The sequence below is a fragment of the Ruditapes philippinarum genome, unplaced genomic scaffold (genome assembly GCF_026571515.1).
Source record: "Ruditapes philippinarum isolate M1 unplaced genomic scaffold, ASM2657151v2 ctg3237_1_1_1_1, whole genome shotgun sequence".
Classification (NCBI taxonomy): domain Eukaryota; kingdom Metazoa; phylum Mollusca; class Bivalvia; order Venerida; family Veneridae; genus Ruditapes; species Ruditapes philippinarum.
The window spans coordinates 176,133-202,602 of NW_026866022.1; the positions used below are offsets into that span (position 1 = coordinate 176,133).

Consider the following 26,470-nt stretch of genomic DNA (forward strand, 5'->3'; position numbering starts at 1 on the left):
ATCTGCAATTTTTACACAAGAATCTGTTTTTTTTTCCTATTTAAGTCTATATATTTAGTAAGTGACCCTCTTGGCGGGGCAAATATTGATCCTACATGCATGATTTGTAAAATTTGTGTAGAAGTCCACACGGCAATGTTTCATGCCATCTATCTAAAACAGAGAAAAAAAAGAAAGTCCAACACAACAAAATTGAAAATGTTGCAGGCTCGGTTTGATTGAGCCTGTTCATGAACGGTACTGGCAAGTGCAAGTTACCCTCCTAGCACCGACGTAAGCAGAATTCAACATTTAAACACGAAAATGGTGAAATCTAGAATTTACAAACATCCTCACATGTGTTCATATGTGTCATGATAATTGCAGTTTCACACTGTAAGACTTTAAAATCTTTTCTATAGTCGTCTATATATAATAAGTGACCTTCAGAGTGGCGCCAATTTTGACTTGAGGAATGCCAGAGTTGCGTTCTGAACATTGTGTATTTCTAAAAATATTTCTTTATAAAAGTGTTTATTTTCTTCAAGCTGTTAAAAAAAACAGAGCGGACACGAATCTTGAAATGCATAAACAATAAAAAAAACAGTGCCTTGTGCACCTCTACAATGGACGTAGATTTAGTCACTGTGGCACTACATGCCAACATCTAATCTCTGAGCACTGTTGTTGCCTATAAGAAAACTAACATGTATTTTCCAATATAAGTCTTTATATAATACGTAACTTGCAAGTTTATATAACTTTCGTTACGGAATAGAAATGCTACATACAGAACATCTAATACTGGCAATACTCTTTCAGAAATAAGTATCTTAAGTCATTCTTACAATGCAAGTATAAGTAAACTAGGGGGCCATTTTTGACACTAATGGCATGACTTATAAAACTTTTGTAGATGTTCACTATGCAATTCTACCTGCCAAATATCTAAGCTCAAAACAATGTTGTTTCACTAGAAAGTCTTAAATGTATTTTGCATTAAAAGTCTCAAGGAACTAAGCGCTCCGAGGCAGGACCAATTTTGACCCAGGGGTATGATTAACTAAAAATATGAAAAGCAAGATCATCAAGGAAGGACGGCGCAATGAACGCAACTTTTGAAAAAGCCCGCAAGGTGATGATCTTGATCTAAGTTGTTGGCATCGTACTTTCAGAAAAGACTTTTCTTGTTGATCTTGTTTATCATATTTTAAGATATTTTACTATACCCCAAAGGCGGTGTCATTTTTTACCCGTTGGTCATGACCTATTTTTAGTATTTGTAAATGTATACTTTGTTATTTTACATGCCAAACATCCAACTTCTCTATAAATTTCTTTCACGAAAGAAGACAATAATCTGTTTCCCTATACAAGTTTATAAAATAGTAAACGACGTGGCCATTAGTGATTGGTAAAGGGCATATACTGACACAATGACATGATTTATATAATTTTAGTTAAGAACCACAGTGTAATGTAATATGCAAACTATATGCTCTAGGCATGGTCGTTTCTGAGAAGGGGATTTTTACGATTTCCTGCATAAAGTATATTTTAGCACATGTGACCTACCTACATATCAGAATGGAACAATTTATGTAATTTTATGTAGTTTCACGCAGTAAGACATTAATGTGTTTCCTATATACGTCTCTGTATATAAAGTGACCCCAGGAGCGGGGCCACTTTTGTACAGGATCACGTTATGATCGTTGCTGTGAAGTTTGGTCAAAATCCACCGAGTGGTTAAGGAGGAGATATTGATTATTGTAAATCAATTGTGGAAAACGACTAGCGACTGAAAATGGACATGCTGTCATCTCAAAAAGTCACATATGAGCACTTTGCACTCACGTAAGCTATAGAACGATTATATGAGAGATTATCTAACAGAAAAAGGAAATATTGACTTTACCCAATCGAGTCTCTTCTCAGTCTTTGTAAATGTGGTAGCTCCTTGCCCCTGTTCCGAACTCTCCGAATAGCCAAGCAGGTAATTGTGAAAATGATTATTGGTACAAATAACACACAAACAATGACAATAATCACAATCTTCAAACCAACTGTAAATATAATAGAAAACAAAGTTACACTCCCTTTCTTCTTGATGAATATTGGTTCATTTTTATTGTTTTTCAATGGTGACTGGCAATATATAGATACTTATACAGCATTTAACTAATCTTCTTTTAATTGTTCATAGCCATCAGATGATATAAATAATTGTTTGGCAGTTAGGTACTGCATTATTTAGATCGGTACGGCATGGTTCAATTTTTGACATGTATCAGAAACTAATCTTGAATAAGAAACATATAAAATGTTCACTAATAAAAGCTATCGATCTATTTTCAATCAGATGAACATTCATAATAGTTTCATCATAAAGAAATGGATATTTTTTTTATATATAATTCTTTTCATTGTACATTTAATCAAAATTTCTATTAAAAAAAAGCATTTTTTTTTAAATAAAAAAAAACAAATGGTGCAAATTCAATATTGTTGACTTTAAAATACTCCCAATTACAAAAGACGTTAGTAACAAACTACCGAGAGTGGTGATCTAAATCCGAGTACATGTTTTCATAAAGCTACCACCATTACTCTATTCTAGATTTATTTCATCGTTAAATGATCCTCCTATTTACTCATTATTTCAAAATTGTAAACATTATTAGAACACATTTTTCAAGAAGCAAACTGTTCTTTTCTAATTTCTGCTCGTTTATATTAATGTACATATTTCATTAGATTAATATGGCTTTAATTAATAAAATTCTTACTTCCATCATCTTCATGTGTCCTAAAATAGAAAAATTTTACTGTTATAGGTGCAAATAAAATCAAACTTTTTATAACAAATAACCGTTTCTGTTGCATGATTTCGTTTACGTGCTGATACAATTAATTATCTTAATAACAAATAACATTTATTGTTACATAATTCTGTTCCAGTGCTTATGCAATCCATTTACTTAATAACAAATAACATTTACAGTTAAACAAGTCCGTGTTCGTGTTAATACAAGCAGTTGTGTTAATTACAAATCACCTTTTAATGTTACATAATTCCGTTTACGTGATAATTTTTTCAATTCTCTTAATAACAAATAACATTTACTGCAACATTATTTCGTTTATGTGCTCATGCAATCAATTCCCTTTATAACAAATAAAAATAAAATGTTATATTAAATTCCAATCAGTTCTATAAGTGGTATCCTGAATATCAAAGGACAATGTACCAGGTATTACCAATACATAGTGTTATCAATTGTGCTCGTTCGTTTTAAACAATATTGTTCTCCTTAAAAGATGCTTTTATCACATGTGAAGCAATTGATGAAAAAGACATAAAATTCTAATAATGCATATTGTAAATACACACTTACACACAGGAAAAATTTCCTCCCATTAAAGAACATTTTTGATTTTCCTGACAAGGTCCATGCAGTATTTCAAACACACTACAAAGTATTGCTTCATCCGTGCTAGTTTCGCTAGTAACTGAAAACAATAAGTTGTAAATTAAATAAATGATGCCTTAATTCGAGGAAATAATTCATCTGATGATAAAACAAGTATTTATTTTGAAAAGTTTAGGACAGAAAATTAATGTTTAACCTCAGACTATTGCATAGATCTACAGCATTTTAACGGACTTACCCGTAATAGAATTAATCTTAACAGTAATTGCAGAAACTGTTTGATTTAACACTTCTATTGACTTTTCTCCATTGAGATAAGCGATAGTTGTCTTTGTCAGATCGCTTGCAGCTGATGTTTCAATCTCATAAATAACCTCAAACTCTACTATTACACTTCCAACACTGAAAAATTAACAAGTACAATCGAAACAAGTACAATTGTTAAACAGTTAGAAGATTATGTAGTTTCTATTTATCCATTGGCTTAATAAAAATGATTTTAACAAATAAATTTATAGGGTAGCAGTTTAGCCCTCTAACCTAATCATTAAAATTTGAAAATATGTGTTTGATCTATTTTACACCTCAAGGGCGCAGCATAAAGTACAACATACCTCAATCGTAAAATAACTAGAGCCTTGAACGAATTCCCCATATTGTCTTTATATTCCTTGGTCAGCTTGATAAAATAATAATAAACAAATAACATACAACAAAATAATAGATGTACAATATCAATTTTAAATATGAAAAGTCAAAAAGTGAGGAAAAGTATATATGCCACGACATATGAGTGAAACGAAGTCAAATCGTTTTAGATTTTGTTGATTTAAAATTGTGTAAATGACACAAAACCCAGAGACATTTGTAAAGCAAGAATTTGGTTTATCAAGACAGAAAAAAATTGTTATAACAATTATTTATTTGATTTTCGTCTGGATTATTCGTATTTTTATTCGGATTATCAAAGTATCAAAATAGAAGTTATACCTGAAATGCTAAGTCAGACTTCAAATTTGGATCCGTAACATTGAATTTTGACTCAAATGGAAATCTTATAAAAATCGTAGCTCGAGCAAAATTGGCATCGTGTGACATGGTCGTTGTTGGTGTAGCTTTATAATGAAAACAAGACATATTATTTAATTCATGAATAATAAGAAAAATAAAACATAAAATGTTAAATTATTGATGACAATGCTTTCTTTCATATTTATCCTTTCTTCTGTATGTTCAACCGTGTTTCTATCTTTGCTACCAAAATAGTATGTTATATTTAAGGATAGCAAACATAAAAAACGTTCACTTTTGAAAATAATTTACCGTTTTCGCAGTCGTGACCTCATACCCGTTAAGAAATTAACATTTATAACCTTTTAATTCATCTTCACCGCTGTGTTCAAAGCCCGCAAGGTTAGCTGGATTCTATTCTGCTAGATTACGAACAGTCAATGGTTTACAATTTTATTTTCTCAAATGTAATTATTGTTCACGAAATTTTTATGCAAGACATATCATAATCTTACATAAGCATACATAAACATGGAGTTTGTATGATAACTTTCCTTAAGTTTTTCTGGAATACTTATAAATATACATGTATATAAATGCTTACCATTGTTACAATTAAATCCATCATATCCAGCAACACATGTACATTCGTATTCATTTACAAGATCCATACAGGTACCACCATTCTTGCAAGGGTTGGATGAACACTCATTTATGTCTACAACGGGACAAATATATAGAAAATACATCATGGAAAAATAAGAGTTTGAATTGATAATGTTGAAAAATCTGTAGGTTAATTAATGAATTATGTTTCTAGAGTATTTTTGAATGTTTTATTATCTTTTATTTAATTTAAGTTATGATGAATAAATTTAATACATGCCAATAACACAATGATAACTTCTTCAAATTTGCTCTTTTGACGGTTTGTTATAATGTGTTTTCTCACCATTATCACAGTTAATTCCGTCATACCCAGCAACGCATGTACATTCATATCCATTGATGAGATCTGTACACGTTCCGCTATTCTTACAGGGATTAGGTGAACAAGCATCTATATCTATGTGTGATATTATAAGAAAATAGGTAAAATAATAATAATAATAATAATAATAATAATAATAATAATAATAATAATAATAATAATAATAATAATAGACAACTAACTTGTTTGAGTGACATTATGATATATTTATGTCTATCAAATTATCATATGATAGCATCATAAAGGAAATATCTCATAACAATTATGTAAATAGTACTATATAATAACTCCAATTATTTAAAAGAAATCAGTATTCGACGAACAGATGCACTAGAAAACAATTATATTGACCTATTTATTATTCGACAGATGTAAGCTGGAAAACGTTTATGCCTATGTCCTACGTGATAATAGTTCAACCTCGGTTGGCTCGAACTACCGATCTCTCGAACAAATTTGCACAGGCCCTCTGAGTTCGAGCGAACGAAGTTCGACCGTTGTTTACAGTTATCAAATCAATATGCCAAATCAAATATATTTAAATTTTATACCATGGTCACAGGTTAATCCGTCAAATCCAGCATCACATTTACATTGGTATCTATTAACTAAATCAATACATGAACCACCATTCAAGCAAGGGTTCGAAGAGCATTCATCAATATCTATGTAGAACAGAAAAATTATCATGAACATAGCATGCAAATTAATTCGTTTAACAATATCTAAGGAAAAACTTACAATTGTTTTATTATATGTGCATGAATCTAGAAATTAAAGTAAAGATACAATTAAAAAATATAACTTCAATTTGATGATATAACTTCAGTATTTTTGAAATGATAGAAAACATACAAACATAAATAAATGCTCACCATTGTTACACTTCATTCCGTCATATCCAGGAACACATGTACATTCATATCCATTTACAAGATCCGTACAGGTACCGCCGTTCTCACAAGGATTAGAATCGCATTCATCGATATCTATGTATAAAAATACATCGATCCATACATAGTTTCTTTCTTTAAAGATTTACATCGTTTTTGAAATATTTTGCTGTAATACTTAGAAATACAAATAACAAATTTGAGAAAAAAAATTATTACCATTATCGCAATTATTTCCGTCGTATCCAGTCACACATGTGCATTCGTATCCATTGACAAGGTCCTTGCAAGTACCACCATTCTTACAAGGGTCGATTAAACAGTCATTGATATCTATGTACGGAAAAAAGCAATTTTGGAATGATAAATTTATATAAAGAATTCTTCCTTCAGGTTTATGTTGTGACATACCAAAAATGATACAATACTAAAACTTCTTACAAACTATCAGTATCTGCAGAATCTAAGACAAATTAAAAGTAATTTTATGTAATATCATGATAAAGATGGATCAAGCAAAAAAAGAAAATCGACTTGAAAGTGGAGCGGTGGTCTAGAAGTTAAGGTGTCCACCTCTCAACCAAGTAATCATTGGTTCGAGTCTTACTCGGGTCACGGCAATGTTCCCTCATATGACAATAGCAAGAAGCGGAACTGAAGTGATAAATTGCAAGAGCTTGTTTCTCAATCAAGGTTAAATAAAGACGTTTAAACAAAGCAAACGCCTGTAATACACTGATTGATTATTTGTCTTTAAAACAATGTATGTTAGGACTTTTAGAAACAATGACTTTTTAATATCAAATGTACGATACATCTGAAGGGTTCTTTGAAGGGTTTTTAGGAGAACATAAATTAATAGGGAATAGAAAATCGATCTTAATATGTCAGAGTTTTGGGCTAAAATAAAATAAGAAAAGAATTCAAAATATCTTTACGGATCTGCATGATTTAGGAACCAAATAAATTAAGAAATTTTTCCCATTAAAAAAAAAATTTTTAATAACAAATTAAACAACAATTATAACAGAAATTTACACTCACCGTTTTCACAGTGAACTCCGTCATAACCAGCAGCACATGTACATTCATACCCATTTATAATATCCTTACAGGTTCCACCATTCTTACAAGGGAAAGACATGCATTCATCGATATCTAAGTATGAAAAGACATACCTTGTAGCTCAAGTTACAGTTAAATTGCGTGATGAATAAGATTGTTTATATTCTGTCTTAACAGAAACATGCTATTGTAAAATTACAAACGTTGTTTTCTTTATCAAAAGATTTACATCGGAACTGAAATATATCGCTTTTAACTTAAGTAATACAAATAACAAATTTTGAAAAATATGTTTTAATTCATTCTTTACGTCCGCCGTTAATATATTCTTACCATTATCACAATTATTTCCGTCATATCCAGCCGCACATGTACATTCGTATCCATTTACAAGGTCGTTACAAGTACCACCATTCTTGCAAGGATCGACTGAACATTCATTGATATCTATGTACGGAGTAAAACAATTTTGGAGTAATAAATTTATAAAACGAATTCTTCCGTCAAGTTTATGTTCAGGCACATATCTTGAGAACATGCAGAAAATGATACCGTACTGAAATTTGTAACATATTACCGGTATCTACAGAATTCAAAACAAATTCAAAGTAATTTTAGATAATATAATTATGAAGATGGGAAAAGCAAAACAAACGACTGGAAAGGGAGGAGCGATGGTTTAGATGTTAAGTGTCTACCTCTCAACTCAACCAAGAAATCATGGCTTCGAGCCTTACCTGGAAATTTGGAATGATAATTTATATAACTAATTATCTCAACAGGTTTATATTGTTGCACATATCTTGAGAAAAAATAATAGCATACTAAAATTTGTTGCATGCCACCGGTATCAACCAAATTCAAAACAAAGCCAAGGGAATTTTATGTTATAAAATTAAAAACATGGGTGAAAGAAAACAAATGTCTGGAATGGATAGTGGTGGCCTTATGGTTAAGGTGTATTCCTCTAAAAACAAGAGTCATTGGATTGAACCCTACTCGAGTCAAGGCAATGTTTCATCATATGACAAAATTTTGTTTCTTGGAAATTGATTTGTTCCAAAAAAGCGGGTCTAAAAGTGATTAATAAAAGTTTCGGAATCATGCTTGAATAAAGACTGCAAGGAAACGACTGTAAAACGACCGATTGCTCAGCCGTCTTTTAAATATTGAGAATACTTAGTAATTAATAGTACTATAAGAAACGTATGTACAATCATATAAATTGACATTGAAATTAGAAAAATCTGCACATGTGCCATATTAAATCATAGTCTTTAATAATATGTTCGCCTGGAATTTAAAATAATTAAGATTTTGAATTAGATGAATACATATATTTTTTTATTAAGTGCATCTGAATTGGTAAATCGATATTATATTTTAGGAAGCCATATATCCAAATTAATCAAATTGTCATTTAATAGAAATGACAACTATAAAATATATCAACAACAATAATGATAGAACTATACCCTCACCGTTGTCACAGTGAACTCCGTCATATCCAGCAACACATGTACATTCATATCCATTGATAAGATCCTTACATGTACCACCATTCTTACAAGGGTTAGACAGGCATTCATCTATATCTATTTATGGAAAGACATACCTCGTGACTCAAGTTATAGTTACAATTTCGCAATAACAATAAAACATTTTTGGAATTTCGTTTGTATTTAAACATTTCTTGAGTTAAATAACATAAATTGTTTTCTTTCCTCAAAGATTCACATCTTTTTACACACAGTAATTTAAACAATTATAGGTAAACTTCATCGAATTTAAAAAATGCAAGTTCAAATAAGATCGTAAACTGACAAAATGTTTCAAGTTTTACAGCTTATCTCTAATATTTCGCTTTATACGTTGATTAAGAAATACAAATTGTAATTTTAAAAAAGAATTGTTTACATTTGTTTTTTACATCAGCGACAAATTAAAACTTATTTTTACCATTATCACAATTATTTCCATCATATCCAGCAGCACATATACATTGGTATCCATTTACAAGGTCTTTACATGTACCACTATTCTTGCAAGGGTTGGATAAACATTCATTGATATCTATGTACAGAAAAAGCTGACTTTGATTATCGTAAGAACTGTAAAAACATGTACTTTCATATCGAATTACATTATTGTATATGCCTGTGTTTTGAATGGTCTTGAAGAAAATTAAGTAACATTGGAATGAGAAAGATCTCTACATGCATCTTATTAAGTCATGCACTTTAATAATATGTTTGCCTAGTGTTCAAATTGATTAAGATTTGAATACATTTTATTTTGTTCTAGTGGCTCTGATCAGTGATGAAATGGTTTAGGACGTCGAATATCAAATTAAACAAATTGTCACTTTAATAAATTAATACAGATGATAAATATACAATGTTATAACTAAAATTTTGATAAAAGTATACCCCTATCACAGTTCTTTTCGTCATATCCCTCAACACATGTACATTCGTATCCATTTACAAGGTCGATACAGGAACCACCATTTTTGCAAGGATTGCTTGAACATTCATTGACATCTATGTACGAGGAAAAAACAATTTTAGATAATTAACTTTTATTGATTATTATTGATTAACACGTTATACGCAAGAAAACGAATCAAACACCGGCTGTCGTAACGGACTGGAATATCTAGCTATCGGGTAACTTTTAAGCACGTTAGGGCCTCGTTACCTCGGTAGACTGCTATCCTAGATATTCTGTTATGTATCGAAGATTCTTATATTATAACAAAATATTGATGAAAGTATGCCCTTACCGTTGTCACAATTAATTCCGTCGTACCCAGCAACACATGAACATTCAAAACCATTTATAAGATCCTTACAGGTGCCATCATTCCTACAAGGGTTAGGAGTGCATTCATCTATATCTACGAATGAAAAGAAATAATCAAAAGTTATAGTTAAAATTGTATTATTTGAAGAAAAACATAAATTTCTTTTTCTGAAATGTTTTACTTTTGAACATACATGTGTTTCTTTTATTTCTAAAGTATTTCATTCATTCTTCAAACGTTTTGTAGGACAGTTAACGTATGGTTGTAAACTGAAAAACAAATGCTACAAACGTTACAGCGTATCTGATGTATATGTCACTTTAAACGTTGATACCAAGAAATACAATTATATTTTCATGATGAAGTGACAACAAAAACAAATGTATTTTGTTTACTAGTATTGCATGTCGTTCCGTTATATCCAGCAGCACATGTGCAACTAAATTTATTGACATCATCGGTACAAATGCCGCCATTCTTGCATGGATTCGATAAACATTCGTTGATATCTGAGAAATTTAAAGTTGTCATTTTTCTTGAAAGGAATATGCTTTAAACATCAATAATTTGCCACCGTTATTGAAACTAAGAAAGGAAGCAAGCCTAACAGAATTCAATTTTTTTCAGCCGGTCACAATACAATTCTACGTTGGTGCAGAGCTAAGATTTTTCTAACGTCAAATAATAAACGAGAGATTTTGAAAAGTAAATCTTCCCATTAAAGATTGAATTGCACATTAATTATGATAAAAATGTTAAAAAATTATAATGATTATTATTATAATATTATACATGAAAATTGATAATAAAGTGTGCGTCCTGTAAAAATTTTCAAATCGTTTCAATTCATTGACTTAGTATAAATTAGTTGTAATTAATATTAAGTTAGGCTCACCGTTTTCACAGTTTTGTCCTTCATATCCAGCAACACATGTACATTCATACTTATTGACAAGATCCTTACAGCTACCACCATTCTTGCAAGGGTCGGGAAAGCATTCATCTATATCTGTTTTTTAAAAACTTAACGTATATTCTTCATAAATTTGCGTTTTTATCTTATGATTAATTTAATATTATGGTTTTCATCTGCTCAAAACAAAAAGGGTTTGAAAAGATAATCAGATGTACGAACTTAAGTTAATATCATTATATTTTGCAAAAGGTTTTATCAGTTGGTATTATGTTAACATTTTAAAAGCATGGGATACCCTTGAACGACTTTATTACAAATGCAAGACATAAAATTCCACTGACATTTAATTATCTTTCTTTTAATATAGATTTTGTTTTGTTGTTATTTGTGTGATTGGATGTTTTGTGTACGAAGAATATATAAAATAACTTAAATTACAAATATATATAAACTGTGCACGCCCTTTGAGATTAAAAGGTCCAAGTTTTGATTCCATTATGGATTCTTCAAATTTCTTTGATCACAATTAACACTTTTAATATAAAATATTTTTACATTGTATGTTTTGAAAATAACAAGTATGTAGCATATTTTGTGATTTTTTTTATTAAAGAGATCGAGCGTTCTTGCATCACACTCACATTTATTTTTACTGACAAAATCCGAGCAAGCAACACCATTAATGCAGGGATTAAGAAAGCATTCGTTGATATGTAATCAAAATTGTTGTACCTATGCTTAATTTATTTGTCATTATTTGTACATCAAAACGAAAATTAAGAACTTAGAACAGAATTCTAGTCTAAATATGCTGACAACAAACCATTAAGGGTCATAATCTGAATGCTAATTGAAATTGCTTTTTTATGTTTATTTGTTTTATCTATGCCTCAAAGGAAACAACAATTCCAGCCCGTTGCTATAAATTCATGTAATATAGCGTCAAATTAAGTATTTCGTGTTTTGTTTATTGCAAATTAAAACCTTGTCTTTTTCTCAGTTCCTTAAAATGTCATTTTAAAGAAGTTAGTAACCGGTAAACGTATTGAATGAGTTTCAAGCACGTGGGCGGAGCTACTGGGTGGAATTTCATGTAAGCTTTTGAGTTTTTAAAGTACCAATTTGTTTTGCCCTTAATAGGACAGCAATCTATAGAAATACAGATGTCTAGTAAAAGTTCTTTACACTTACCAATTTCACAGTTAGTGCCATCATATCCTTGCACACATGTACATTCGTATCCATTTACAAAATCTCTACAACTACCACCATTCATGCATGGGCTTTTTGAACATTCGTTGATATCTGTAATATGATATATAAGTGTATGTAAATTAAGATGTCACAATGCGCTGATCCCTATCATTACTATTATAGGATTGAATATTTGTTTCATTGGTCTAGATCGCCACGTTTCTTTGCTTCAAAAAGGCCGATTGTTTTGTGTCCAAAATACATGCAGAGTTGTATTGTTCTAGATGCGATTGCACCTTGAAATGCTTGAAAGGCTAAATTAAACGGTCTTATATGTTTTAATTGTTATTCTTAAACGTGAAAATCCCACCTATTTCACAGTTGGTACCCTCAAATCCATCAATACAATGGCATATCCTCCCATTTACTTTATCCTCACACGTTCCTTTATTCTCACACGGGTTACTTAGGCATTCGTTGACATCTTTAAAATAAAAGATTGTGAGAAATAAACACTATTCCATAATTATAATTGTCTGCAATAATGATAATAATTAATTAAGCAATGAAACTTAAGAAAATTACCAACACTTGGCGAGAATGCGGGGCTCTGTCATATACTTACGAATTATAACGACTAAATTATGTTTAATTACAGTTAAAGATTAAAAGAAATAAATTATGTATGCCAGGAATCAGTAACTATAGCAAACATTTACCATACATGTATATTGACTTCTTATCATATGATGACCAACTCTGGTACTTTTCATTGATAGCAAGATTAAAGGCACATTATGCCTTAGAAACGAATAGATTTATACTTCTTAAAAAGGAATAACATTGACTGTACTTGTTTAATTTGATATTTTACAATACGATAGCGAAGACATTAACATAAAATGATTTAGTTATAGTGTAAAATAGTTCTAAGGGGAAATAAATACGCGAACGATTTTAGAAAAAACAAAACAACAAAAAAAAAAAAACAATAAAAAAAAAACAACGTGAAACTAAGACAACTCAAATTTAAAACATTCTACAGTATCCTATCCAATTTTATTTTACATGTAACATATTACAACACTATTTTTAATATTCAAATTGAAAATAAAATAAAAAGGTGTACATGAAAGATGAACTTGATATCTATATATATATCACATATATGTATGTGTTGATCATTTATAAAGACGCACCTGTTGAACAATTAACGCCAAAATATCCTTCTGCACAAATGCATGTGTATCCATTATCTCGATCTTCACAGCTTCCACCATTTTGGCAGGGGTCGGGATTACATTCATCCAAATCTAAGAAATATTATTTGTTCATTAAGTATTTGTCTGAGACATAACTACCACATTGGATTCTAAACTGAGGACATATTTGAAATTCCTGTGCTATGTAATGTAATGTCTGACTAATTTATAATACATAAATGCTAAAACAGTTAAGGACTGCTATAACAGAAATATCTTGCAAAATTTGTAAATCGTCATAGAAGAGTAAAGTGAACCTGTTCAGTCGTCATTCACAGTTAAATGTTACAGATTCAAAATAAATCTACACGTACTTATTTCACATTGTTCTCCCTTAAAACCAGGTGAACACTCGCAGGTAAACATATTTATTCCGTCTTTACATATTCCGTTGTTTTCACATGGACTCGATGAACATTCGTCAATATCTACAAATGTTTAAGTACACTTGTTGCTAAAATGTTTCTTACAAATGTTTGGTGATATATAATCTGTAGGACTTCACTGTTATGTTTTTAATTTGCTGTTTACTCTATGCTAATGTACTTTTCTTAATCACGTTTCGTAATTGTTGACTTCACACTACTTGTTTCTTACCGCTCTTACCGCTATGGGTTCGAATCCAACCAGGGACCTTGAATTCTTCCTGTTAAGAACCTATCAAAATTGTTTACTGAGCGTCGGTGGTTTATCTCAGGTGCCCGTTCGTGCCTGAATAATGTCTTCCTTCTTGAAACAAGAGGGCCATGATGGCCCTGGATCGCTCCCTGACCCATCAATCACATCCAAACAATGTCTTAGACAAGCATCCTGGCCAAGTTTGATGACAATTGAGTCAAAAATGTGACCTCTAGTGTGTTAAAAGGGTTTTCCATATTTGGGCAATGTGACCTAATTTTTGACTGGAGACGACCCATATTCAAACTTGACCTAGAAATCATCAAAACAACCTTCCTGACAAATTTCCAGATATTTGGATCAAAACTGCAGCCATTACAGTGTTATAAAGATTTTCTATTTTTAGCTCCTGTGACCTAGTTTTTGACCGGAGATGACCCATCTTCGAAATTGACATTGAAATCATCAAAAACGACCTTCCTGACAAATTTCCAGAATATTTGGATCAAACCTGCAGCCACTAGAGTTTTAACAAGCTTTTTCTATTTTTAGCTCCTGTGACCTAGTTTTTGACCGGAGATGACCCATCTTTGAAATTGACCTAGAAATCATCAAAACAATCGTCCTGACAAATTTCAAGAATATCTGGATTAAAACTGCAGCCACTAGAATGTTAACACGCTTTTTCTTTTTTTAGCTACAATGACTTAGTTTTTGACCGAAAATAACCCATCTTCGAACTTGATCTAGAAATTATCAAAACAACCTTCCTGACAAATTTCCAGAATATTTGGATCAAACTGCAGCTACTAGAGTGTTAACAAACTTTTACTATTTTTAGCTCCTATGACATAGTTTTTGACCGGAGATGATCCATCTTCGAACTTGATCTAGAAATCATTGAAACAACCTTCCTGACAAATTTCTAGAATATTTGGATCAAAACTGCAGCCACTAGAGTGTTAACAAGCTTTTCTATTTTTAGCTCCTGTGAACTTGTTTTTGACCGGAGATAACCCATCATCGAACTTGACCTAGAAATCAATAAAACAACCTTCCGAACAAAACTGCAGCCACTAGAGTGTTAACAAGCTTTTTCTATTTTTAGCTCCTGTGACCTAGTTTTTGACTCGAGATAACCCATCTTCGAACTCGATCTGTATTTCATTAAGACAAACATTCTGACAAAGTTTGACAATGATCCAATCAAAACTGTGACTGCTAGACTGTTAACAACCCAATTGTTGACGACGCACCACGCACGACGACGGACGCCGGACATAGCCCCATCACTGTACCTCACCTTGACCACTTCGTGGTTAGGTGAGCTAAAACAAAACAAAGCCGCCATATGTCCCCACTACTGTGTTGTTTGACTTAATACTAAATGAACAAACAAAAATTCATATGAATAAACCTTTATTGATTTTGTAGCGAAATATGATCTTGAAACCTGGTAAGTTCATTTTATACTTACCATTGCCACAGTTGATGTCGTTATATCCAGCAATACATGTACATTCATATCCATTGACAAGGTCATTACATGTCCCGCCATTTGCACATGGATTTGAAGAACATTCATTGATATCTGTAAATCGTGTAAAGTTTCATTAATTTGTTAGTACAATATAGTTTTATTCATTTTCCCCCGTATGTAAATGTTTATTACAAAATATAATGAAATTAGAAATAAATATTATTAACCAATGTTTAAACCACTGTATTCAAAATTGTAATTGTGTGTAAGCAATGTATGAATTCCTTCTCTTAACTTTCTAAATCAACTGAAATTAAACAAAAACAATAATTTGTATAGAAATCATCGGTAAAGATCTGCATTTGCAAATGTTTAATATTATCAACAAATCATAATCAATATCAAATGTAATGTCTTACCGTTGTCACAATTTGTTCCTTCATATCCAGCAGCACATGTACACTCATATCCATTTACAAGATCCTTACAGGTACCGCCATTTTTACAAGGAACTGGCAAGCATTCATTGATATCTAAGAAGCAATGAAAAAATATTTGAATTTATCTAGAAACTGAATTACATTTGTTTAATTTGAATTATGAAAACCAACTATTCTTTGAATCTTTGATTGAATCTGTGTCACATGAAAGAACTGACCGTTTAATTTATGATTATAAGACAGAAATGTTTATTTACGAGAAAACATAAATCAAGATTAATAAACATATGCTTCTAAATCTGAAAGACATTTCGTACATTTAATCTCCTTAACAAACTGGTTAACATATAACCGATGCACTTATAATTCAAATTAAAGACTTTTAAGTCTTAAATTATATATTTTTTATAATCTTGTATTTTTATTCTTAACTGGAGTTGGATATAATTCTTCATTTTTAATGCTATTAAATTTATAGACTTTATCAATAGTTTGCTTGTACAAAATTAAAAGTAATGACATTGTCCATACTATTTTCACAGTTTGTTCCGTTATATCCTGTAACACATATACATTCGTATCCATTGATAAGATCTTCGCAAGAACCTCCATTCAAGCAAGGGTCCGAAGAGCACTCATTTATGTCTACACATTGTAACACAAACAAACAACAAAATTAAGATGGCATCAAAGAAGATCAACAAGAACTAGTTGTATCAATTGCATAATTTAATAAAGATTGTATATTTAGTCATATTAGTCACAATCAAATCTGGAAACAAAGTGATCATTCGAAAGCATTAGAAGCATTTATCACAACAGCATTAAATGAAAATTGCAGATTCTGTTCGATTGCGTTTTTACATGAGGGATAATGAATAAGTGCAACATCCCTCCGCCCCTAGCACCAGATTGAGCGGTACTCAATTTTCAACACTAAATAGTGCTGGCATCAATGATCCAGAAGGACCAGAAAATATAACAACACTGATGTGAAGTACGGGGCAAATTGACAGCACTTGACACCTGCTCTTGTGAAGTATAAAAATATCGAAACAAAGTCATCCTTCGGAAGCATTTATCACAACAAATTAATGTGAAAATTGCAGACTCGATTTGATTGAGTCTGTACATGAGGGATAATGAATTAGTGCAACATCCCCCACGCCCCCTAAACACCGGCTTGAAAGTTACTCAATTCTCAACACTTGATAGTGCTGGCATCAATTATCCCGAAAGACCTTTAAAGATTCTTTATTTCTCACTATTTTATTATGATCATACAAAACTAGAGATGTCAGAATAATAAAACTGCCCTTGTTGATCCACAAAGCACACACACCTACATGTATATAGTAAAAAGTTAGATAACTGAACAGTTTTTAACAAGTCTAGTTTATGGTATTTTATGGTATTTTAAAATGAATGACATTCTGTACAAGATAAAGGTGATCCTGAAGTCCATGAAGATATTTGATGATTTGGATAAAAGTCGCACCATCACAGGATAGGTCATATCACGACCTTCCAGCTTTACTGGTGAAGAAAAACCTAAGGTGCCTGTCTGTTCACTCTTTCGGGCACAAGCGCGCACCTGAGTAGAACCACCGGAGTTCCGCAACCTAGCTGGATAAGACAGTCAATGAAGTATGTACTTTTTGTGTCAAAAGCCTATCTGATTCATAATTTTTGTTATCATCTTCTCTTATAAGATGTTCTTTTATCAACATTAAAACCATAAAAAAATATTAACTATCTGTATAATTCGTGTATATAATAAAAAGTATTAATACCTTTAATACTTACTGTATTCACAATTAGTCCCATCATATCCTGCAGCACATGTACATTCGAATTTATTAACAAGATCCCTACAGGTAGCACCATTCATGCAAGGGTCAGATGAACACTCATCGATATCTTCAAGTTTTAAAATAAAATGATAATAATTAATAATCTGCTTGAAGAATGTTAAAACGTATTCATTTCCGTGCTACTTAATTGTATAAGTGATATCAAATATTATAACACACAGTCATTTAAAATCGATACTTTTGAAAGCATTGGTGTATTGAGTATTGATAATAATTCATTGATATCATTTAAGTACATATTTTCAAGTCTATTAATTTGTACTGTATTAACACAATACATTTCAATTGATTTATATATCGGGTGTAAATGTTTACTATAAAAGTGTAAAAAATCAATGCAATTAGAAATTAGCAATTAGTTAACTCACTATATTATTCCATTGTTTTAATCAGTAGTTTGTGTATTGTAGACGTTGGCTATTGAATTATCTCTCAGAAATAAACTCGATAAAACCGAGTCTGCAGTGTTCATTTTTTGTTTTGTTTCATCATCCCCTTCGCAAATTTTACTTTACTAAATTTTAATACTTGTACAGCGGAAACAAGGGGGTAAAACTCATGTTACATATGTTGCATTATCTGTCATAGCTGGACGAAACAAAATTCGATTCTGCAATATTTACTTTTTAAATTTGGTTTAAATTGCTTTCTAAGGAACCCCGCTTTTCCAGAGTTTTATTACAATATTCAAACTATAACAATGGTAGGTTTATTTGTTACAATACGTATAATAAAAAAAATCAAGACATACTATTATCACAAATAGCCCCATCATATCCAGCTGCACATGTACATTCGTATCCATTTACAAGATCCCTACATGTGCCACCATTCTTGCAAGGGTCCGAAAAGCACTCATTAATATCTACACATTATAAAATAAAAAACTAATAAATAATCTGAATGAAGTATGTTATTCCGTCTTCATTGATTTAATCATAGTTTGTTACTGTAAAATAGCATAAAATATGAATTATTTTTTATCACAAAAATATTTAACCCATTACCTCATAAGTATTTTGTGAAAAATGGCTGTTTTCATTGAAAAGTCTAAAACTATAAAAACTGCTTCACTACTAATCAACCTTGGCACGTATGTTGACTGGGCCATTGCCTTTGTAACAACATGTTCAGGCTTAAATTTCCTGTTACCATGGCAACTAGGGGACATCTCAAAATTGCCAAAAATCACTATTTTGCGTTGATTATTTCCATCAAAATTGATTTCAAAGTGCTGCAACTTCTCAATGGATTGAGATACAGACAAATGTTTTTCAGCGTTGGTAACATGTTACCTTATGATCGATCTTGGGTCATTTATAGTCTCTCACAAGTCCAAAATTTTCCTGGCAATGAGGGGGACTACCGCCCCCTTCAAACCCCCAAAACATTGGTTGGGGGCCGCGCCGAAAAAGTGGTCATTTTTTTAACAACATTTCTCAAATGAAAACATGTGTTTGGGGCCCAAACAGGACATTTTTTCACTATTTGAGACCTAAAAAAGGGGGGTGGTCTAAAGCGCGTTTTTTCGCGTATATATGAGGTAAAGGGTTAAGGACTATTATATGAACTGCATTGATGTATTATCGCCATATTGTTTATTTATAGGAATATGGTAGGTCTTCGTGGCCGGGTTGTAAAAATCGTTGACTTCAAACCACTTGTTTTTCAGTTGTGGGTTCGAATCCTGTCATGGACTTTTGATTCTTTCATGCTTTATAAAAAAACATCTTCATTGAGTTTTAAGCGAAATGTGTCTGCATTTTCTATTCCAACTGACCGCAAATTATAACCAATATCCCAAATTTTTATTAGTAGTGTTTAATAAGTTACATGTAACGCCTTACTGTTATCACAATTTATTTCGTTATAACCAGCAGCACATGTACATTCATATACATTTATAAGATCCTCACAAGTACAGTCACTGTTACAAGGATCTGACAAACACTCATTGATATTTGATAAGTAATGTAAAAAACAATAGTTAGTAGAAGATAATCAGGACAATAGTTTCCTTTTGTTTAATATGAAAAAATAAAAGACAATCATTCGTTGTTTCTTTGAGATGTGTTTAACTCTAATAGTGCAGAAAGCTTAGCTAATTATTTTAAGAAAGTATTCATTTTGCTGATTCATTAATGGAATTGCAATTATAATTGAACGGAACGTGTTTTTTAAAGCCATTATTTAAATTTTGGTATGTTCTTGTATTTTTGTTCTGGATTGTTGTTTGTGCCAAATCCTTTATATTAATATTACTTAATTAACAGCTAAAATTAACATTCAGTTTATCTATACACATATAATTGTAATAAAATTGTCATTCTTAAAAATCTTTTCTCAGTTCTTTTTTCCGACAAATCCTGCAAAACATGTACATTTGTATCTATCAGCAAGTTCTTTGCACGATTCACTATTCAAGGAAGGGTCCAGATACCACTCATTTATGTCTGCACATTGTAACACAAATATACAGCAATATATGGAAGTAGATCCACAAGTATGTTACAATCAATACCTTTTACTTCAATGAAACTAAACTACAGATGTCTGAATGATACAACTGTGCCGTTGATGTACAATAAAATGACAAAGTATATACGCAACGAGTAAGATAATGAAATTACCTTTTTTGAAAGATCAAGGTGATCCTGAAGTCAATGAAGTATGATAAGAACTGTTGGTGTCAAGGGCTAATGCTATTTATGATTGGCGACAATAGGTAAAAGTATATGTACTTTCTACTATTTTGTTGTTAGTGTTATATTTCTTGTAACATATTACAAATAGAATATGTAATGAATTATTTATATCATTTCGATTACATCCAATGTGATAACATTAAATGATACATCTCCAAACAATTCAAAAAATATTATCAGACATTTCTACAAAATTATTACTATTTACGAATTAACATGGAGATTAAAAAATATCTGACACATTCTACACATTTTTAGATTCAAGCTAAAATATTGTTATTTCAGAACATTTTAAACACAGATTTTATAACTTAATTAGCTCAAAGTGTAATCATTGTTTCATGTCATCTATATCTTAAATTTTAGTTTTTCAAGTTCTGTAGACTAAAAACACATTTGGAGGCTTACTTAATGACACTATCTCTACTTATTTACATTCTGCAATATCCTAATATCTGCCTTTAAATGTATTTATCACATGACTCTGACAAATATTCAACCTTTGTCTTGTGTGTCGTGAAAGCGATTTTTTACCCGCAACGGCAGATGTCAAGGGCAGTGTTGAGCTGTAAGAAGTTGCAAGTACTCCAAAACAGTGATAAATGTTTTCTGGATTTATCGAATCTTATTCTGTTTTGAGTAAAATAGAATTACGTTCAAGCCGGTGTTGACAGGTGTGAGAGATGTTGCATATATCATTGTCTTATTTGAACAGATTATAGATTTAATTAACCAAATCTGCAAGTGTCCACATTTAACTTTGTTTGCATTGCTATTAGATTTTATAATATTGAAATTAAATAATGCTAAAGATAGTGCTGAATATGTAAGAAATTTTGCATTTGCGATTTTATCAACAAACTCAATATTTGCTTTTTTTTATTTTTGTTTCAATTACTTTTAGGGATCTGTTATTTTCCGCATTTTCTTTTTACAACATCGAACTATAATAAGATTAAGTTTATGTATATGATATTATGAATCAAGACTTACTGTTATTGCAAGTAGTCCCATCATATCCCGCAGCACACGTACATTCGAACTTATTAACAAGATCCCTACAGGTAGCACCATTCTTGCAAGGATCAGATGAACACTCGTCGATATCTTCAAGTTTTGAAATATCGAAATAACACATAGTATGCTTAAGTATATATACCCAGTATTCATTTCATTTGATAAAATAGTATGATACATAATAACAAATATTAAATAACAAACTCGTTAAAGATTTATGCCAATAATGGTATTGATGTATTTTTGTCACATCATGAATTTCTAAGGATACACATCTATTGAGTTTTAAGTTGAATATTTAAATGAACCATTTGGTCAAACATTCAGGTAAAGTAAGGTGATAACATTATTATATCATTACCTTTGTCACAATGAATGCCGTCATATCCAGCATCACATTTACATTCATATCCGTCGACAAGATCTTTACATGTTCCACTATTTTCACACGGATTCGAAGAACATTCATTGATGTCTGTATATTGATATCATGACATCAAAATATTGTATAACCATATACGTACAACTCAAATGATATAATTTTAATTCACCAATCTGTCTTACACTAATCATTCACCATGAAAAAATAATACTTTAATTGTTAACAACAATTATTGTGGCTACAATAAATTTTACTGGGCTATAGAATCAGGTCGTACCGGTGAATACTTTCTTAACTTTCATACCATATTTGTCAAGAGTGGAGAGTTTCTCAAATAAATGAGAAAAATTAAAAACAAAGGGAAAGGCGACGCTCGCAGGCACTGCCTGACAAGGAGGCAAGTAATTTCTTAAACTACTTACAAAGCCTAAGTGATAAAAAAAGTGATATCAAGATTGGCGAAAAATTAATTTCATATTACATGTAGTTCCTTAAGCAATTATACATAATAAGATCAGAATAATGTCTTACTGTTATCACAATTCATTCCGTCATATCCAGCAGCACATGTACATTCGTATTCAATTACAAGGTCTTTACAGGTACCGCCATTCTTGCATGGATTTGGGGAGCACTCGTTTATGTCTATATATGTAGGGAAGAAAAGTCATTTGTATTTCTCGTTTATAGTAACTCACTGTATTGTAAAAAGTTAATAGTCTGGTCAAAAATAAGATTTTCCAAGCTGTTCCTTTTTATGAAGTAAATACAAAATCTTTCTGATTTTGTGCTTGACATACTTTTTATTTCTAAAAAAAGATAAATACAGAATCCCTAAAAAAAGCCCAACACGGCAAAATTGAAAATGTTGCAGGCTCGGTTTGATTGAGCCTATTCATGGACGGTACTGGAAAGTGCAAGTTACCGTCCACGCCCGTAGCATCGGCTTAAGCAGAATTCAACATTTAAACATGAAATAGTAAAATTTTGAATTTAGAAACATCCGCAGATGTGTTCATACGGCGGTTATCATGGAACCTTCAATGTGACACTTCCGTGCCATTCCATGAAAAGCGGCGTATGGTCCCCAAGTAATAAAAAGCGTGTGCCCTAAACGAGAAAACAATGGGCGGAACTAAATAAAATGGAATTTTGAAAGGGGATCAGAGGTTATGAAGCCTGAATATCACAGATAAGACGTCAAAAGACAAATTTAAAAAGAAGGCAACATATCCTAAGGGTGATTCAACATTATTCAAGTAGGAATATTGGAACCACCCACCTAGAAAATGCCGAAAAGTTGAAACTTAAAATACCACAAGCACAACAATAATGTCGTGCTGAACGATCTTCAAGGATCGTAAATATAACATCATTGATTAAATGTACGTGGAGACTTTTTACAGCTGCCACACGGCACAAATAACACGGATGTGATCATAAAAAAGATAAATACAGAATCCCTAAAGAAAGCCCAACACGGCAAAATTGAAAATGTTGCAGGCTCGGTTTGATTGAGCCTATTCATGGACGATACTGGAAAGTGCAAGTTACCGTCCACGCCCCCTAGCACCGACTTAAGCAGAATTCAACATTTAAACAAGAAATAGTAAAATTTTGAATTTAGAAACATCCGCAGATGTGTTCATACGGCGGTTATCATGGAACCTTCAATGTGACACTTCCGTGCCATTCCATGAAAAGCGGCGTATGGTCCCCAAGTAATAAAAAGCGTGTGCCCTAAACGAGAAAACAATGGGCGGAACTAAATAAAATGGAATTTTGAAAGGGGATCAGACGTTATGAAGCCTGCATATCACAGATAAGACGTCAAAAGACAAATTTAAAAAGCAAGCAAGATATCCTAAGGGTGATTCAACATTATTCAAGTAGGAATATTGGAACCACACATAAAACTATTATGTGCACCATGCCATTATGCTACACTTTATAAAGTTCTTTAACATTTCAAACTTTAACAATTACAAAATTGCTTTGATTAAAAAAATACAACAAACACATGTCACCTTTTTCACAGTCGGTTCCGTTATATCCAGCAACACATGTGCATTTATATTCATTAACAAGATCCGTACAGGTACCTCCATTTTTGCATGGATCTGGCGAGCAGTCATTGATATCTTAGATTTGAAAAAATAAATCAAACATTTTCCATTTCTATGTTGCAACTGTATTTTTTATGTTGGTATAGAATAATGTCATTTCACTTTGAAAAAATAAACAAGTCATCAAGTTACCATTTGAATGTTTGACTGTTTCGTTTTATTTAATGTTGTGACGAAAAAAAAAAACAAAACAAAAAACACCAAAAATAAAAACAACAACATTTATTTCTGTTGACTTTATATTTCTTATTTCTTATGAATCCTTGAATGTATAAGGATAGACGCTGCCAAATGAAAAGATTACTTTGTCTAAGTTCAGGATAATTTCTTACTGTTAGCACAGTTCTTTCCGTCATATCCAGTAACACATGTACATTCATATTAATTAACAAGATCCTTACAGATACCGCCATTCTTGCAATGGCAGGAAGAACAATTATTTATATCTACATATTGAAATAGAGATTTAAAGTAAAATGTGCAAATAATGACTACTTTTTTGTATGCATAAAAATCTTATATTATCAAATATTGTTAAATTTGTCAAGTATAAAAAAGAATTCGCATGTTTGGGTGATGATGTAAGTATCAAACTTAAAATACATTATTACTCTATCACTCTTCAATTAATTATAAAGTGAAACTTTATTTTTGACATATTAGAAATGATACTATCTATTTTTGTATAACATAACAATATACTTTAACATGTTACCATTGTCGCAGTTCGTTCCATCATAGCCCACAACACATGTACATTGATATCCATTTACAAGATCCTTACAGGTACCACCATTTTTGCAAGGGTCTGATAAGCATTCATTGATATCTGAGACGAAATATCAAGAGTTAGTTTATATTTCCAAAATAAGGTAAAACATTTGTTTGTTTGTCGCCTCTACGGAGTAGTGGCGACAATCACTTCTCCGTTGTCTGTCTGTCCGTCTGTCTGTCCATCTGACCGTCCGTCACAAAACTTGTCCGGACTACTCCTCGTAAACTACTGGTGCAATTTCATCCAAACTTTACAGGAATGATCAGTACCAAGTCTAGTTGTGCAATGTCTGTCTGTCTAATCTGTACGTCTGTCACAAAACTTGTCCCCACTACTCCTCATAAACTACTGGGGCAATTTCATCCTAACTTTACAGTAATTTATGTCGCCCCTACTCCGATCACTTCCCCGTCTGTCCAACATGAAATTGGCCATCATGAGGCGACACATGTGATCACTGATCGCTCTTGTTTAGAATGTGGTTAGAAAATAATTCCTTGTTTTTCTTAAACTCTCTCATTCCTCACTCCAGCAATAAGCCAGAAACCATTTTTCTATTTATTTAGTACCAATTACCTTGACCTTGTAACTAGGAAACCGAAAAGCAAATCTGGAAAAGGTCGTAACATCAGCTGGCTATATGTCAATTTTGATTACAATATCCCATTCCTAACTTTGGTATCGACTGGAAACCGTTAAAAAGTAAACTAGTCATCAAGTTACCCATTGTCTGTTTTACTGTTCCGTTTTAAATAATGTTGTTACGAAAAAAAAAAAAAAAAAAAAATAAGAACAAAAAAAATTCCCCCCCCCCCCCAAAAAAAAACAACATTTATTTCTGTTGACTTTTTATTTCTTTTGAATTCTTGAATGTATAAGGATAGACGCTGTTAAAAAAAATTTTACTTTTTCGAAGTTCAGGATAATGTATTACTGTTATCACAGTTCGTTGCGCCATATCCAGTAACACATGTACATTCATATTCATTAACAAGATCCTTACAGATAGTACCATTCTTGCAAGGGCCGGAAGAACAATCATTTATATCTACATATTGAAATAGAGATTGAAAGTAAATTGTGCGAACAATGAATAATGACTCCTTTTTTGTATGCATAAAAATCTTATGTTTTCAAAAATAATATTAATCGAGATGTGAAACTTTTCAAGCATAAAAGAAATCGCATGTTTGGGTGATGTTGTAATTATAAAACTTAAAATACATCATTACATTATGACTCTTCAATAAATTATAAAATAAAACTTTATTGTTGACATATTAGAAATGATAGTATCTATTTTTCTAAAAAAATACAATATTCTTAAAAATGTTACCATTGTCGCAGTTCGTTCCATCATAGCCCGCAACACATGTACATTGATATCCATTTACAAGATCCTTGCACGTACCACCGTTTTTGCAAGAGTCTGATAAGCATTCATTGATATCTGAGACGAAATATCAAGAGTTAATTCATATTTCCAAAATAAGGTAAAACAT

The 26,470-nt window shown here is 31.5% G+C and overlaps 1 protein-coding gene across 1 annotated transcript in view; it reads right to left on the bottom strand.

Moving 5' to 3' along the window:
• The window catches only part of LOC132731026 (fibrillin-1-like), a 63,777-nt gene that overhangs the window by 2,669 nt on the left and 34,638 nt on the right, over positions 1–26,470 (bottom strand). The window contains exons 41-74 of the mRNA XM_060717124.1: positions 26,305–26,418; positions 24,909–25,022; positions 24,095–24,208; positions 22,599–22,712; positions 22,047–22,160; positions 21,662–21,775; positions 18,715–18,828; positions 17,896–18,009; positions 16,621–16,734; positions 16,069–16,182; positions 15,647–15,760; positions 13,866–13,979; positions 13,489–13,602; positions 12,660–12,773; positions 12,287–12,400; positions 11,075–11,188; positions 10,575–10,688; positions 10,159–10,272; positions 9,803–9,916; positions 9,333–9,446; positions 8,855–8,968; positions 7,707–7,820; positions 7,353–7,466; positions 6,528–6,641; positions 6,291–6,404; positions 5,967–6,080; positions 5,377–5,490; positions 5,029–5,142; positions 4,404–4,528; positions 4,028–4,092; positions 3,652–3,815; positions 3,378–3,492; positions 2,769–2,788; positions 1,898–2,045 (exon numbers count right to left, since the gene is read on the bottom strand). Coding sequence (XP_060573107.1) covers positions 1,898–2,045; positions 2,769–2,788; positions 3,378–3,492; positions 3,652–3,815; positions 4,028–4,092; positions 4,404–4,528; positions 5,029–5,142; positions 5,377–5,490; positions 5,967–6,080; positions 6,291–6,404; positions 6,528–6,641; positions 7,353–7,466; positions 7,707–7,820; positions 8,855–8,968; positions 9,333–9,446; positions 9,803–9,916; positions 10,159–10,272; positions 10,575–10,688; positions 11,075–11,188; positions 12,287–12,400; positions 12,660–12,773; positions 13,489–13,602; positions 13,866–13,979; positions 15,647–15,760; positions 16,069–16,182; positions 16,621–16,734; positions 17,896–18,009; positions 18,715–18,828; positions 21,662–21,775; positions 22,047–22,160; positions 22,599–22,712; positions 24,095–24,208; positions 24,909–25,022; positions 26,305–26,418 — 3,829 coding nt within the window. The remainder of the gene's footprint in view (positions 1–1,897; positions 2,046–2,768; positions 2,789–3,377; positions 3,493–3,651; positions 3,816–4,027; positions 4,093–4,403; positions 4,529–5,028; positions 5,143–5,376; positions 5,491–5,966; positions 6,081–6,290; positions 6,405–6,527; positions 6,642–7,352; positions 7,467–7,706; positions 7,821–8,854; positions 8,969–9,332; positions 9,447–9,802; positions 9,917–10,158; positions 10,273–10,574; positions 10,689–11,074; positions 11,189–12,286; positions 12,401–12,659; positions 12,774–13,488; positions 13,603–13,865; positions 13,980–15,646; positions 15,761–16,068; positions 16,183–16,620; positions 16,735–17,895; positions 18,010–18,714; positions 18,829–21,661; positions 21,776–22,046; positions 22,161–22,598; positions 22,713–24,094; positions 24,209–24,908; positions 25,023–26,304; positions 26,419–26,470) is intronic.